This window comes from Mustela erminea, chromosome 1, assembly GCF_009829155.1.
Source record: "Mustela erminea isolate mMusErm1 chromosome 1, mMusErm1.Pri, whole genome shotgun sequence".
Lineage (NCBI taxonomy): Eukaryota > Metazoa > Chordata > Mammalia > Carnivora > Mustelidae > Mustela > Mustela erminea.
This window is the reverse complement of record NC_045614.1, coordinates 207,558,853-207,575,516: the sequence shown is the minus strand read 5'-3', so window position 1 is coordinate 207,575,516 and position 16,664 is coordinate 207,558,853. Positions and strand designations below refer to the sequence as shown.

Below are 16,664 nucleotides of genomic sequence, written 5' to 3'. Positions count from 1 at the left end.
TAAGTAGCTAACCAGGGAAACCACCTTAATTTCCCTGAAGCTGACAAAGGATAGCTGTCCAACCAAGATTCAAATTGAGGTGTTAGCTAAAAAGACCAGCTGCTAGAAATTTAAACCCTCTTCCGTCATTCTAAACACTTTGAAAAGCAACCTCTATGAAACAGGTCGTATCTGTCAACACATTACTAACTGTTCCATTCGAGCGCTCTGTAGGAGTATCAAGAGCTAATTTAATAGAGTTTCAATTTGGATACTTCAACAGGTTCAAGATGCAGTGCCATATGGTGTTATTTATTGCGGGCTTGAATGAGAATTGAAGAAATTCAGACAATTAGGTTTAATACCCACGTATGATTATTAAGCCTGGCAAAATACAGAGATTGTTGAAACAGACATTTTAACTGAATAGGAGTTTTATAAAATTATATAAATCTTCCAAGTGATCATAAATCAGTTCTCATTACAGGTACTTTTTAAAGCAATTAAAAAGTCACACAAATTACACTCTTAAGGTTACAGTGTTTAATGTTTATCAAGTTAAATTTCTACAACTAGCAAGGTAACAGAGGAGCTACTAGGACTCAGATCACATCCTAGGGAATATTTACTTGGCGATCCCAATGACACCACAAGCCAAACGACTCCCGGCGTTTCCCGTCTTTGTACTTTCTTCATTGCCACCTCTGCCCAAGTCATCTTGTTTCTCATGGACCTTTAAAAAGTTTTGAGAACATTAACATAGCACAATCAAGTAATTACCACCTATTCCCAACAATACCCAAAAGATTTTTAAGAACCACTTAATACTAGAAAAGACCATGTTAAAGTAATCCTAGCATGGAAATACACTAATGTTTAATCTAGTGGTAAACAACAGAAACTACTATTCAAAGCTTTTTCTTTGTGATAGAGACTAAGTTCATTGTAAACACTAGGTAAGTGTTGCTATCTCTAAATGAAATACTAAAAACCCGGGACAAGTGTTACAAGCTGCCATGTGCCAGTTTGAATCCTCCACGAGAAATTTTAGTAGCCTGAGTTAATAACCTTCTTTCATAATAAACACTTTAGAAGAAAAAAAAAAAAAGGAAAAGGAAAGTGAATTTTAAAAAACCCAAAAACGTGCCTCATGAACTACCAGTCTGTAAATAAGTATCTTCAACTATTTAAACAATAGTATTTTAAAATTGGCTCCTCAAACATTGATCAATGATTTTTCTGCTTCACAACCATAGCTGAAGAAAACTCTAGGGTCACCCGGAAGGAAAGGACTACAGAAGGTTAACTGTCCTCTGGGGCAGGCAACACAGAGCCCACGCCACTTGGGGACTACGAGAACCAGATGCAGCTCCCGTGGGTAACTCAGGGCAATCGCTTCCCACAAGTTTAACAAATGGTGGTGACCTGCAAATATGAACAAATACCAATACTGAGGTCTGTCTCATTTGGACGTCACGAAATGTTCTGTTGAACTACAAGGGGGACACTCAATCACGGCAGGAAAATCCGGCCATTTTAAAACCAGACGGTGACAACTACTGTTTCTCCACGATACAGATGTAGTACAACCAAATGAAACCTACTTAATTACCACATCTCTGCAGAACAGTGTCACAACCAACCTACATCAACCTAATTCACCTTCACTGTGATCATCAAAGTAATTGCTTTTCTTAATCTGGACTGAAGGTACAATGTGCGTGGATCCTTAGAAACCAGGAATAATAATCATGAATCCATGAAAAGATACATGTCTGTGTATTAGAAGAAATGGTATGCACATCCTAGCATACAAAAACTCACCACCATTGTGCGGCCAATGATGGAATAGTCTCCTGAGAGTGAGATCAGAGAATCTTCCATGGACACAATGGCCACGCCATCCTTGCCAGCAGTCACATTGCCCAGGTCTCCAACATGCCTAACAGGGAAAGAGTCATCAGGAACTGGGGCTGACTTCCATTTAACATCAGGCTAGTTGGTGAACTAAGTTAATGACTGAGCCATACATATGGGTAGGTATGGTATGTATCAAACAGGACCCACTCTTCCAGATCGACAGAATTTTGGAACATACAAACTAGAAACAACTGACATTCTAGACACACTGCTCTTCAAAGCTTCCAATCTACAAGGTAATGCTATGGGCAGAACTGTGGGATGGGGACACATCTCTGATTTCAGAGGTAAAGTACTGAAGGGTAAACTTGAAGTTACTGAGTTACACCTGTTAATTCTTGGCCTGGCTAAGAATGCTATGCCTCAGGCCTGTTATAAAAATAAATTGAGCCCTGTCCTTAAATTTAATATTTTCCTGAAAGGCTCTCAGGAAACATACATGCAAATGGACTCACTGAATTTTCAGTATCAAATTTTTACCTACAAGGCTTCCTATGTTTCACAATGATGGTTTATGTTGCTGGTGGTTGACAGTACTGTTACTCATGACATTTCCTGTATTAGTTCCCTCTGGCACTTGTATCAGTTCTATATTCAATAAATGCTACAAAACCAAATCACGTCCCCATGTGTCAATTCCTCAGCCCAGAGAGTAAGCTGCTCTAGTACCTGGGGCAAAGGGGTTACTTGGTGGGGGCAACAAATTCAAGAGCAGAGGTGGGAAGGCCTACTCAGTTATGTCAGCATGCAATCTGCAAGTAGATACCCATCCTGACCCCAACAAGCCATCGCCAAAATTTTAGTTAAGAGTTAAAGCACTTCGTCACTCACCTCTCTTGGTCTTTCGGCCCACCGTGATTTTTGGATAGAGGATTAAAGTGAGGACCTGCGCTGGTACAGCCTATTTACCAAAAACAAAAAGGTAGCCAAATTAGGAATCAGAATTTCAAAACAAATTCTAAAAAGAAACTGGTCATTGCTAAAACCTCAAATACAGAAAATGCTGACCTACATCATGACTTCTAGGTTCATAAAGAGAGGAAGCAACACCTCAGTATAAACAAAATAGGCGAGCAGTAGAAACAAGTTCTAACTACTCTGTAACACCAGTAAAGGTAATATCTTTCTCTGGGCTTTGATCTCCTCACTGCCCTGTAAAACAACAGGGCAGGACATGATCGTCATGGTTCTTCTATTATTAAAATCCCATGATTAGGATCCTGTTTGTGAGGTGGCATACCGTACCTACAAGAAGCTGACCGCCCCAGCAACATACAACCAGCAACCACTGTGTCGGTGCCCTTTACTTGGGGCAAGCAGACTGGACACGGCACCTTAGAGCTACGAGCCCAGGCTGTTGCCTCACAGAACTCCACAGAGTGCCATTCAGAATAGTCTGTGAAAATGGCGCTCCTGTGCCTCACGGAAAGCCAATCTCACAGACGACATCATCAATGCAGAAGGCTCGTTAGTGACAGGCTTTCTTCACTCGGCAGGTGACGGAGTTTCCATGGCTTACAGCTTCTACCCAGCATCCCCAGAGAGAAGACACACAGGTCACAGGAAGTAGCACGGTAAATCAAAGACACAGGGCAAATGCCACCCAACACAAAGTGGTTTTTAAAAAAAAAAAAAAAAGCAACCTGAGGAATTTTAATTGTCGAACCGGCTCAAAGCTGGTCATTAAATCACAATTTTTATAGGAACCAAATTACAGAACAGAAAAACAAATCCAGCAAGACGAATAAATCAAGTTCTCATCATAAAAAGTAAACACTGAGTTCACGTTACTCAAATATGGTAAAAGATGACTAAATGCATATAAGCTTTTGTTAACTTGCTTCTAATCCCAAAGTGAGAAAACGAAACTCAAACAAAACACCAACAGTTTACATTGTTTGTTCAGACTGTATCTTACTTCTGTCCTACTAAGGTTCTTGTGTTGGAGGTACAAGCTACTCTTACAGGTACTGCAAATAAACGCAGACCCGGTGCTGGCAGCACCCACCCTCAACCCAGCTCACAAAGGCCTGAGATTACTATGGAAGGTAAGAGTAGCTTAATTTTTTGTTTTCTTAAAAAATACCTGAGGGCATCTGGGTGGCTCAGGTCATGATCTCAGGGCCCTGGGATCGAGTCCCACATCGGGCTCTCTGCTTGGCAGGGAGCCTGCTTCCTCCTCTCTCTCTCTGCCTGCCTGTCTGCCTACTTTTGATCTCTGTCAAATAAACAAATACATCTTAAAAAAAAAAAATACCTGAAGCTCTTATAATCAAGGTATAATCATGATTAAAAAAAAAATCAACAACTTGGGGCACCTGGGTGGCTCAGTGTGTTAAAGCCTCTGCCTTCAGCTCAGGTCATGATGCGGGGTCCTGGGATCAAGCCCCAAGTCGGGCTCTCTGCTCAGCAGGAAGCCTGCTTCCCCAGCTCTCTCTGCCTACTTGTGATCTCTTTGTGTCAAATAAATAAATAAAATCTTAAAAAAAAAAAAAAATCAACTTCTTGGGGTGCCTGGGTGGCTCAGTGGGTTAAAGCCTCTACCTTCAGCTCAGGTGATGATCTCAGGGTCCTGGGATCGAGTCCCGCATTGGGCGCTCTGCTCAGCAGGGAGCCTGCTTCCTCCTCTCTCTCTGCCTGCCTCTCTGCCTACTTGTGATCTCTGTCAAATAAATAAATAAAAATCTTAAAAAAAAAAAAAAATCAACTTCTTCCCCTTCCTTTCCACACTTAAGAATCAGTTTTGCGGGTCATTTCCCTAAGGCTGACCATAGTAATCCTACTGACTTTTTTTCTCTGCATGTTGAGGGTTTTTAATGTTTAGGGGTAGCTCTACCCAGTCTCACTTATCTTACTAGCTAAATCAAGTAGCCACTAGATCAAAACAACACCCACCTTGTGTATTATCTCCAAACTGATGGACGTGGAATCCATGCTCGCCTTCAGTCAATCCTGTAATGGTTCCTGACACCTCAACGGGCCCCTCTCCCTTTAGTCAAAGAAAAGTGCAAAAAGTTTGAGAGAGCAAGTGCTTCTGAACAAAGAAAAGAGTTGAATAATCTTTACCAATCACAGGGAAGTGGAAGGAACACGGACATGGGAGTCGAAAGATCTGCCCAAATCCCAGGCCCACCAATTTCTAGCAAGCTATTTAACTGTTATAAGGCTGGGGACCAACACAAGGGAGATGTGACCTTGTTCTAACACTCACAGCCCAGGAGCCCTACAGCCAGCATCACAATTAATAGCCAAGAAAACGCACTTAGCTGAATGGCAAGTGAGCACTAAAATGGTGGATTTGTGGATGTTGTAGGGTTTGACTCTCTTACAACGGACACCACATCCATACAGAATATGGCTATTTATATGAATAAGTTCATGACTTTTGTAAATACTTTTTTGAATACATTTGCACCTGCTGAATATATGAGTATGTATCAAACTTGTTAACCCAAATGTTGGCAGCATATGACAACACGTCATTTTCTTCATGCACACACTCTTCCATACAGCAAACATACAGATTAGCCACCCAAAAAAAAAAAGAAAAGAAAAAGACACCCTGGAAACGTCCAACAGGTTACCCTAGGATCCCGGTTCTCCACTCTCTCACTAGGGGTATTTACCTGTCTCCAGCATAGCTATTTTTTATTAATAGCCAGAAAATATCCTATCCCACTTTCCCGGGGGACTGATTCTGGTCTAAGCCAAGTTACTGTTTCCTAAAGTCATTTTAGGCCCTCAAACCTAGAAAACCACCTCCCCACTTGAGACCGAAAAGAAAGGGCAGTTAAAAACACTACAGCAGGGGCGCCTGGGTGGCTCAGTGGGTTAAAGCCTCTGCCTTTGACTCAGGGTGTGATCCCAGGATCCTGGGATCAAGCCCCACATCAGGCTCTCTGCTCAGAGGGGAGCCTGCTTCCTCCTCTCTCTCTGCCTGCCTCTCTACCTACTTGTGATCTCTCTCTGTCAAATAAATAAATAAAATCTTAAAAAAAAAAAAAAAAAAACACCAAACTACAGCAGCACACCGCTATCTCCGTGAAAGCAATGGTGATAGGTAACAGTGCTGCAGGGCTGCATACAGAAATAAAGACCTTTTGCAGCTAAGAGATCTTAGGAACAAAAATAAAACACAAGTAGTATCCATACCACACAGTTATACACATGATGGTGTCTTTTTTTTTTTTTTTTTTTTTTAAATAGCCAAGGCCAACAGTTACAAGAGGTGTTAGCCTCCGTGGCTCAAGAAAGTAGTATGTCAACTTCTGCCCTTCTTTGCTTTTCTTTGAGAACAGACTAGGATTCTTCTAAGCTGTAGCTCTGGAAAAACTAAAACGTGAATGTTAGTCCCTCAAATGCACTGTGTTACCAACAGCACAGAGACAAAAGGGCAGGTTCTTCCAAGTCGCCATTAATGGGTAATGCACAGAGCACACATGAGCGTTTCAACAGTCAGCGACCTGGGTGCCACCCTATAGGGCCAGACAGTTACCTTAACTGACTGAAACAGGTCAGGGAAGCAAAAAGCATAAACTCATCCTGCAGGGTGCTGTCCTGACCTAATAAGGGTTCAGTGTGGCTTCCCTTTTTCAAGAGAAGCCAGTAATTTGGTCTTACAGGTCAAACTTCTGATTTTTAGAAATTGGAAATGAATCCAAAATTTTAAACACTATACACCAAACAAATACAGTTTATTTCCAATTTAACATTCCTGCATATCCGTAGAGCTGTAATGCTTAACTACACTAGGATCTTTTATCAGGTACAAACAGCACCACCAAAATGAAGTTTGGAACTTAGAAAAAGAGGGAGCCCCACAAGAGACTCAGGGAAGATGGAAAAAACTCCGTTATGTATGGATTCACAGCTTGACTTCTGAAGGTAACACTCATGCCATTTCTTCAAGGCCAAAGGAAAGGTATTCCACAGAGGCTTCTGAGATTTTTTAGTACTGGCGGAATTACAAAGCAAAGAAGAAGAGTGAAACAAAGTCTGGCAAGTGAAAACAGCAAAATTTTAGTCAATGACAAAGCCTTTTTCCAGAAAATTTGGAAACCACTTAAAGGAAAAAATTAAGCTCCCTCGCATAAATTTCAAAGATTACTTTTCCCGTCCTCTCACATTTTTGCATGCCACTTTAAAGATTAAATCTCAGCACCTGGGTGGCTCAGTCATTAAGCATCTGCCTTCAGTTCACGTCAGGATCCCAGAACATCCCAGAGTTCTGGGATCGAGCCCAGCATCAGGGCTCCCAGCTCAGCGGGAAACCTGCTTCTCCCTCTCTCCCTGTCTCTGTCAAATAAATAAACAAAAAAGTCTTAAAAGAAATATTAAATCTCATTCATATATTAAGCATTCTGTTATGATTATCAAGCCAAGTACAACAGACAATTTTCCATCGGTTCCTAACCTCACTAAGATTTGGGGAACAAGTCTTACCACAAGCACGTTCCTTGTAAAACATGTGTTTTGCAATATTATTAATGAGCACTTTTGTATAGTTTATTCTTTGACCATTTCAGTAATGGGCCTATTGGTAGAGCAATTTCAAAAACCACTTTACAGAGATTTTGGTTAAATGAACGCTCCAATAACGTAGTTAAGTGAACTCCACATCTCCTGACTTCCAACTCCTAAAAACCCCATCCACTTCCCTCTACCAACAGTTCTCAATTCTTGGTGCAAATCAGTACTACTGTGGAAACTTTGAAAACAGCAAAGCTCAGACTGCACCCCAACAGATTTTGATAGAACTAATCTGGAGTTGGCCCCAGAAATCAACACTTTTTAAAAAGCTCCCCAAACAAGCCTACTATACACCCAGGGTTTAAAAAAACAAACAACAACAACAAAAAAAATCACAGGTCTGGAAAACAACCAACAGGGGAGTCCATTAGCTCTCTTGCTTCTGGAGCTTTGCAGGTGGAAAAGGAGCTTTGTCCAAGGCCATCTTCTCTGCCTTTACAGCCTGACCATGACCCAGAGCAAGGGTCAGCAAACTTTTCTGTAAGGGGCCACACAAGGTCTCTGCCCTGTTCAAGTCAAAAAACAAACCGAGACCAGCCTTGAAAATTCCCTGATCAGACAAAACCAATTTAGTCACACAAGCATAGCTTAACTGGCTTATTTTGCAAGACTAACTTGACCGGGGTCATTTCTTATTTATGCCTCTGAAAATCCTAAGCAAAAGGTCAAACTGTTTGCATCCCAAGGCCGGTCTTTGGTAAACACTAACCAATTTCTTATTCTTATTTAAGAAACCTGTGGTGACCCATGACTGTGAAAAATAGTCCAGTCCCTGCCTTCTCACTCTGTAAGCTGCTTTACGGCAATATACCCCCTCATTCCATGGTTTGGTCTGAGCGCTCCCGGGTCCCGACTATCTCCCGGCGTGTGCACAATAAAGCTTTTACTAATTACTACCTCAGGGACTCAAGGGTTTCATCTCGGACTTGTCAGTCGCATGATTCTTGTTTTTCAGGACCTTCTGAACGAACCGTGCACCGGCCACCCTCTAAGCTCCGGGGCTGCACAACACCCGCCCCGGCACCGGCTGTGCCCGCAGGCTGCAAGCTGCAGACCCCTGAGCGGAAAGGAAGCCCCCAAGTGGGGTTACGGATGCGACCGAGCCCAGGTGGCCCCGCCGCACTCCCCACCCCCGCCCCGGACGTCAAGGGCGGGCCAGGCCGGAGACTGCGCAACTCCGTGTCCTGGAGCCTCAGGACCCAGAAAACGACCCCGCAAGGAAGGGCCACAGCCGCCTCAAGCACCTCCTCCGCCCGACCTACAGACGCCGGGGCGGCGGCCCAGGCCCGCGGGCCAGCCAGCCTCCACCCTCCCCGCCGGGCCCGCTCTCTGAGCCCCCCCCCACCGCCCCGCTAGGGTCAGCCGCGGCTCCTTCCCTGCACCCCCGCCCAGGCCTCGCCACGCACCGCCGCCCCCGCCGGGCCCGCCCGGTGACTCAGCACTCGGCCGCCACACGGCCGCGGGGCAGAGGCCTCGGGCGGCGCGAACCCGCAAACCCCGCGCGGCGGGGGCGTGACGAGGGCTGCCCGAGGGCCCGCCGGCCGCCGCTCCGGGGCACAGGTGCGCGGGCACCGCCTCGCCGCTGGCCTCCGCCCCAGCCCTTGCCTTCTGCAAGAAGTGGATGGTGCCCTCCACCGGGCCCTGGCCCTTCAACACGCACACGGCCTTCATCTCCATGACTCGCGAGGGAGCGCTCCGGTCCGGGCTCCGAGGGCGGCAGGGACCCCGAGGACAACGCAGGACGCCGCAGGAGACGCCGACGCAAACCGAGGTGGTCGCGCCGCGCTCTTATAGGCCGGCGCTCCGCGCCCCGCCCACCCTGGCCCGGAACCAATCGCCGCCCGCGCGCTCAGCCCGCTCCCCACGGGGCGTCGGCGCGCGAGTGGCCAGGAGTGACCGGCCGGGGGCGGGGCCACGGGGCCGCGTGGGGAACCCTGCGTCCCGCGCCGCCGGCTCCCTCCGCCCGGAAACATGGAACTGTGGAAAAATTCGGCCTTTCTCTCCCAGTCCGTAGATCTCTGTGCGCGAAAGGGGAAAAATGAGGTACACGTGGCACGCGTTTGATACTCTACGTCACTTTGTGTGGAAGCGTCAGGGGTTGTAAGGGCATTGTCTCGTCTGTGCCTCAGGAATTGGGACGGTCGCGCGGGGCGCTTTTTGTCGTTTCGTTTGTCGTCCTGCGTTCTGGGCTTCCCGACGGTGTGGAAGCGGCGCGTCCCCTCCCTGCCCCGCCTTTGCTTCCCTGCAGTTTCCTCAGCCCCTGGCGCCCGGCGTTACCAATTTGGTGAGCGGAATCCTGTGTTCTTGTCGCCTTTTCCCTGCTGGACGAGGCCCACCACCGTGAAAACACCAGATCGCCGGCGCCGTGCCTCCCGCACCTCGCTCGTGTGTTGTCGGCTCTACGGCCTCGACGGTCAGGGAGGAGGCAGACGGGGCGCCAGTCGTTCCTCCAGACCCGCAGGCGTACTCAGCCTTCAACGGAGATATTTCTCTCTCTCTTTTTTTTTTTTTTTAAGATTTTATGTATTTATTTGACAGAGATCACAAGTAGGCAGAGAGAGAGGAAGGCAAACAGGCTCCCTGCTGAGCAGAGAGAGCCCGATGGGGGGCTCGATCCCAGGACTCTGGGATCATGACCTGAGCCCAAGGCAGTCTCAACCCACTGAGCCACCCAGGCGCCCCAAGGGAAATACTTCAAAAACATGTTATGAAATGAGCCAGCAGTCCAAAATGTGTGCATTTTAAGGATAAACCTACGCACTGTGCGCTCAGAAATGTCTAGAAAAATGTACAGGAGACTGCAGCACCTTTTACTGAGTTCTCTTAGAATATTTTTTTTCACAACGGGCCGTGAATTTGTTTGCAGCGATAGCGCTTTGAGAATGCCACCCACCCTCCCCCCTGACACCCGCACTTTTGTTGGGGGAGTAGTTTGATAAGCCGTGGGGGCTGGGGAGCCTGGCAGGGAGTAGAGCCTTCGCCTTCCAACTCCACAGGGCATGCCTGAGGGAATGCAAGCAAAGGCGGCTGAACTGTGTTTGCAGGAAGTGCCCAGCTCACCTTCACGTGGCAGCGGGCGTTAGACTCACCCAAAGGGCGCGTTTAATTGCAGGTGGCAGTGTTTGACTGGGTGGGTCCGGGATGGGAACCCAGAACTTGCTCTTCTAACACTCGCAGGTGACACCGGTGCCACTGGTCCAGGACCTCATTTTGAGAACCTGTGATGCGCAGGTGTTCCTCTTGCCCAGTGAAGCAGGCAAATTGGAGCCAAGAGCTGGACATACCTGACTCCAAAGAAGAGATGGGGAAAGAGTCCTGAAAAGAAAAGTGGAAACAGGGAGACCAGGACAGGGACCAAGAAGGGACAGACTGGAGAAGAACCCTCTGCCTCCTGGGGATTTCTGTGCTGTTTGCTTTGTGGTATGATCCTCCCCAATTCCTGACAACTCTGCACCACAATCCCTGTTTCCCTCTAATGCAGGATTCACTTGTAAGGATGACAAAATACTGAGGCCTAATTCAGTGCCAGAGTGGAACAAAGACAGGGGCTGCTTCAGCCTCATCTGGGCTACACTTTATCTCAATTACTTCTTAAGACCCTTGGATTCTAAGGCGTCCTCTGATTCTAAGGCGTCAGAGATACACAATCCACATTTTTCCATCAGCCTCTAGAAAGTGCACATATTTGTAATTTTCCTGCTTGTACTTACTAGTATTCTCCAGATAATTGGCATATGCTACTAAGTTGCATAAATGTGCAAATGCTAGCCAAAGGGCCTTTGCCCAAGGTCTAAGTTTCTTTGGGTTCCAGGAAGTGAGAGAGTCTGGTTTCAGTTCATTGTATGAACTTGCCAGGAGACCAGCCCAGGGACCAACCCCTGGATACAAAGAGCAGCCCTAGGTCAGGGAGTTGGTCCTCTTTGAGATACTCCCTTGAAGCCGGGACAGCCCCGTTTTGCTCAGTGGAAGGGCTTTGTCTCCTACAGGTTTCAAGGACCCTGGAGATACTCTAAAATCATTGCCAGTGCTGCCCCTGCCACCTGGGCAAGGGAGTCCCTGGCCCTGGGCCCTGTACTTTAGAAGGCCCTGTTCTGTCCTTCCCTAAGCCCGATCTCCTGTGGGGGAGAGTCTGTGGAGCCAAGAGGGTGTTCCTGCCCAGAACCTTACCCCTCCTTCTAGAACAGGATTAAGGAATTTAAATACAGGCATACCTCATTTTTTGCGCTTCACTTTAATGCACTTCGCAAACATATTTTTTATGAACCGAAGGTTTGTGGCAACCCTGATTAGGCAAGTCTGTGGACACCATTTTTCTTTTCTTTCTTTTTTTTACCAAAGATTTTATTTTTAAGTAATCTCTACACCCAGTGCCAGGCTCTAACTCATAACCCTGAGCTCAAGAGTTACCTGCTCCACTGACTGAGCCAGCCAGGTACCCACGGGCACTGTATGTCCAGCAGCCTTTGCTCACTTCATTTCTCTGTGTCACGTTTTTGGTAATTCTTGCAGGATTTCAGACTTTTTTATTACCCATTATATTTGTTATGATGATCTGTGGTCAGTGATTATGAACTAGCTGATAGTTCAGATGATGGTTAGCATTTTTTAGCAATAAGGTATTTTTAAGTTAAGGTATATACATTGTTTGAGACATAATGAATGCTCTTTTTTTTTAAGATTTTATTTATTTATTTGACAGACAGCGATCACAAGTAGGCAGAGAGGCAGGCAGAGAGAGAGGGGGAAGCAGGCTCCCCACTGAGGAGAGAACCCGATGCAGGGCTTGATCTTAGGACCCTGAGATCAGGGCCTGAGCCGAAGGCAGAGACTTTAACCCACTTAGCCACCCAGCCGCCCCTAGACATAATGAATGCTCGTTCACGCTTACTATTTTGTAGTGTAAACATAACTTTTACATGCACTGGGAAACCAAAAATTTCACCCAGCTTGCTTTATTGCAATATTCACTTTATTGCAGTGGTCTGGAGCTGAACCCACAGTATCTCCAAGGTATCTTGTGATCTTGAACAGTATTTGTGTCCACCTACAGCAGGACATCTCAGTCGTGGCATTGGTAACATTTTGGGTCAGTTAACTACTGTGGTGGCTGACCTGTGCCTTGTAGGATGTCTACACATCCCTGACCTCTACTCACTAGAGGCTTTTTTTTTTTTTTAAGATTTTATTTATTTATTTGACAGAGAGAGATCACAAGTAGACAGAGAGGCAGGCAGAGAGAGAGAGAGAGGAAAGCAGGCTCCCCGCCGAGCAGAGAGCCCGATGCGGGACTTGATCCCAGGACCCTGAGACCATGACCCGAGCCGAAGGCAGCAGCTTAACCCACTGAGCCACCCAGGCGCCCCCCGACTAGAGGCTCTTAACACCCCTCTCCTCAAGCCATGACAGACAAAACGTCTCCAGAAATTGCCAAATGTTCCTTGAGGGGCAAAATTGCCCCCAGTTGAGAACTACTGTTCTAGAACACTCATTGAAGACTTAAGACTTTGCGATTTCTTGGCATCCTCGGCCTATTTCCAGGACCTAGACAGGCTAAAGATGGTACCACCGTGGGTATACATCTAAGTTTGACCCCTCGGTGCAACAGGGAACCTGCAGTGGGGAAAAAAGGAAAGACCAGGGACAGGGAGCTACTCTTCTCCTATTACCAACTTCCTACCTAGAACTCAAAGAAGCCCAAGAATGCCATATTTGAACCTGCCTTGCAGGTCTTTATTAAGATATATTTGTTAAAACAGAAGATAGGGGGGCACCTGGGTGGCTCAGTGGGTTAAGCCACTGCCTTCGGCTCAGGTCATGATCTCGGGATCCTGGGATCGAGTCCCGCATCGGGCTCTCTGCTCGGCAGGCAGCCTGCTTCCTCCTCTTTCTGTCTCTCTGCCTGCCTCTCTGCCTACTTGTGATTTCTCTCTGTCAAATAAATAAATAAATAAATAAATTTAAAAAAACAGAAGACAGGATGTATTTTTATCTGGCTGTTATCTTGGTTTATATTATTTAAATATCTAGTGTATGGTGTGAGGGCCTCCATTTGTGCTCTTGCCCCAGTCTGGTAAATATTAAGGCAGGCCTATTCATTTTAACCTTGAGATTCCATGGTAGCTTTAGAGTGTTTCTGCCCCAAAATTTCATCCCCCAGAGTTCATGTGTTTCAAACTGCGGTGTGACCAGAGTACTCAGGTGATTTTGAAAAGTCATTGTCGTACCAGGCCAATGCTACTGAGAGTCATTATCCCCACGAAGTCGAAAAAATCCGAAAAGTAGCCTGGGTTGTCTTGAGCCCCAGAATGTGGTCAGAATCTGACAGTCAGAATGGGGTCCAGGTAATCCAGAGAGGCTTTGATTTTATAGGGAATGATGGGGAGGGATAGATGTCTCAGATATCAGGCAGCCTGTGTGGATGACTGAGCAGCTTACGGCCTGTGTTTTCGGCATTCCTGAGAATGAAAGTCAACGTTTGGGGACTTCTGCAGTTAGGGTGTGAGTGAGGAGGTAGACCAGAAGTTCAGTCTTGCATTTCTTTTCTTTTCCCCTTCCTCCTCTTCTTTGCCCAGGGTTCATTTTCTCCACTTTTTCTCATTTATCTCATCTTTTTCTTTCCCTAAATCATTCTCATTTCTGTGACTCAAGGCAGTTTCCTCTTTATACCTTCATCACTCTCAGTAAATACATAGTTTTCTGTTAATCTCCTTTACATCACATGCCACAAAGGGATTATTACCACGGCCCTTGCTTATGAAAGACATATTTTTAAAAAAGATTTATATATTTGTTTTAGAGAGAGAATTGGAGGGAGAGGGGCAGAGAGCATCTGAAGCAGACACCCCGTTGAGCCCGGAGCCAACGTGGGGCTCCATCTTAGGATCCTGAGATCATGACCTGAGCAGAAAGCAAGAGTTGGACGCTCGGCCCACTGATCCACCTAGGCACCCTCAAAAAGGCATATTTTTATGTGAACTGTAGGAAAATGCTAGAGCTAGGGAAAATCCAAGAGAAGGAGAGTACAAAGAGAGGTTTTTCAATGCTAAGAAACAAATGCACTAACAACTAGGAAGCAAAGGAGAAACAGAAGTGGCGTTAGCTAGTTCTGCCGGCCTATACTAAAACCCTGATGTCAGTAGATCCCCAAAACTGACACCTATTACCAATAAACCCTGTAGGAAGATTATATCACAGAACCATGAAGTATCTGAGGCATTCTTAAAAGTTGGAAAGTGAAAAGGGTAAAAATTAATGTAGATTGTTAGTAAGCAGGAGTCAACAGTCTGTGATTAGAAGTTTGCAAACTGTAATTGCAAGTTAATTATATATTTAATAATCTTGTCAGGACCTCTGTCATAGGCTATATTTTTAGCAGTTCTAGCCTGGGCTCTGGCTCCATCTGGCCCACTGTGTCGTCCTGGAATATCCTCCTCTAGACCTCAGCTATAAATCAGAGGTACCTGGGCTGCACATTAGAACTACCTGCGAGCTTTTTTGAAAACATGGGCTTACTGGGTGCCTGGGTGGCTCAGTGGGTTAAGCCACTGCCTTCGGCTGGGGTCATGATCTCGGGGTCCCAGGATTGGGCCCCCTCATCGGGTTTTCTGCTCAGCACGCAACCTGTCCCCCCCCCCGCCCCCGCTGCCTACTTGTGATCTCTGTCTGTCAAATAAATAAATAAAATCATAAAAAAAAAAGAAAACAAAACACTGGGCTTGGGCCCAATTACATTCAAATCTTCAAATTGTATGTATACATGAACTATAAATGCGTATCATGTTACTGTAAGACATAAGAATCTAACTGTTGTGGGGAGCCTGGCTGGCTCAGTCATTTGAGTGTGGACTCTTGATTTCAGCTCAGGTTGTGATCCCAGGGTTGTGGGATCTAGCCCCGTGTGGGGCTCCATGTTCCACAGAGTCTGCTTATTTCTCTCCCTCTGCTCCGTAACTCACCCACCCCCACCCGTTAGCATGCCTCTTTCTCTCTCTCTAAAATAAATAAATATATAAAATCTTTTTTTAAAAAAATGATCCCTAGGATATCTGAGTGTGTGGACTGACAGGAGGTGGGGTGAGACTGAAGGCAGAGAGTCCCCATTTGGGAGCCACGATAAGGTCCTGGCCTACGGCCATTACTGGAAAAAAGATAATTGAAATGCAATGCAAGCCTCAGTGACTATCTAAAGTGAAGGCGGGGGAAGGCAAATGTAGTTCCCCTTTTTCAGGCTTGGGCCACCGGGGTTGATGGTGGTGCCATTTACCAAGAAAAGCAAGTAGAGGGATAAAGATCCTCATTCAGGAAAGGGTGCATCTGGAGTACCTGAGGGAGTTAGAATTGCCAAGGTGGAATTGTCCACTTGGCTGTGGGTCTGAATCTCAGGGTCACATCTAAGTCTGGCCTCTGTCTCAAATTTAACACACATGCTATTCAGGTAAAGCTAATGTAGTTATTTATGCCCTCTAGGGGATGTCACTATCTTAATGATCCTCTACCACTTCGGGTGGGTAAGAATCAGGTATGACTTGGATGTGCCAGTGATGTTATGTCAAGTTCATTTGGTTTTAAATAGTCCTTGAGACCAGTGATTTGCACACTTAGTATAAGAATTAGGGGAAAGGCTTATTAAAACCCAGATGGCTGGTCCCTACACTCAGAAACTGTTAAAAAATAAATTGTTTTATTAATATATAATTTATATACTATTTTAGAAACTCATCTATTGTAAGTGTACACTTAAGTGATTTTTTTTTTTTTTTTTGTAAATTTAGGTGGCTGGCCATCATTACCAAAATGCAGTTTTAGAACATTTCCATTAGCCCAGTAAGTTTCCTCCTGCTGGTTTTTGCTTAATCCCTTCTCCCATCCCAAGCCCTTGGCAACCACTGATCTGCCTTTTTCTCTATGAATTTGCCTTTTCTGTGTGTTTCTTATAAATGGAACCATACAATATGTAGTGTTTGCATCTGGCTTCTTTGATTTAGTATGTTTTAGAGCTTAATCTGTGTTGTAGCATGTAGCAGTAGATCATTCCTTTTTATGTCTAAGTGGTAATTTATTATATGGATATACCACAACTTGTTTTTCCCCTCAAGTTGCTGGACATTTCGATTTGTTGTGGTTTGAATTGTGCCCCCTCCACAATTCATAACTTGAAGATAACCCCATGTGCCCTTATTTGCAAATGGGGTTTTGTAGATTCCTGATCTATGGACTCTTTTATTACTAGGAAACAT

The 16,664-nt window shown here is 45.7% G+C and overlaps 1 protein-coding gene and 1 long non-coding RNA gene across 2 annotated transcripts; one reads left to right on the top strand and one right to left on the bottom strand.

Moving 5' to 3' along the window:
- Window positions 1–322: 322 nt before the first annotated feature.
- Window positions 323–9,223, bottom strand: SOD1 (superoxide dismutase 1). The gene is made up of 5 exons (XM_032353736.1): window positions 9,034–9,223; window positions 4,795–4,888; window positions 2,731–2,800; window positions 1,804–1,921; window positions 323–712 (listed from the first exon to the last, which is right to left on the bottom strand). Exons 1-5 carry the CDS (start codon window positions 9,103–9,105, stop codon window positions 605–607), a joined length of 462 nt encoding a protein of 153 aa, XP_032209627.1. The 5' UTR covers window positions 9,106–9,223; the 3' UTR covers window positions 323–604.
- Window positions 9,224–9,314: 91 nt separating this feature from the next.
- LOC116596463 lies at window positions 9,315–16,355 on the top strand. Its single transcript, XR_004288129.1, has 3 exons — window positions 9,315–9,471; window positions 10,606–10,848; window positions 16,200–16,355. It is a non-coding gene; the product is annotated as an uncharacterized LOC116596463 (long non-coding RNA).
- The last annotated feature ends 309 nt before the right edge of the window (window positions 16,356–16,664 follow it).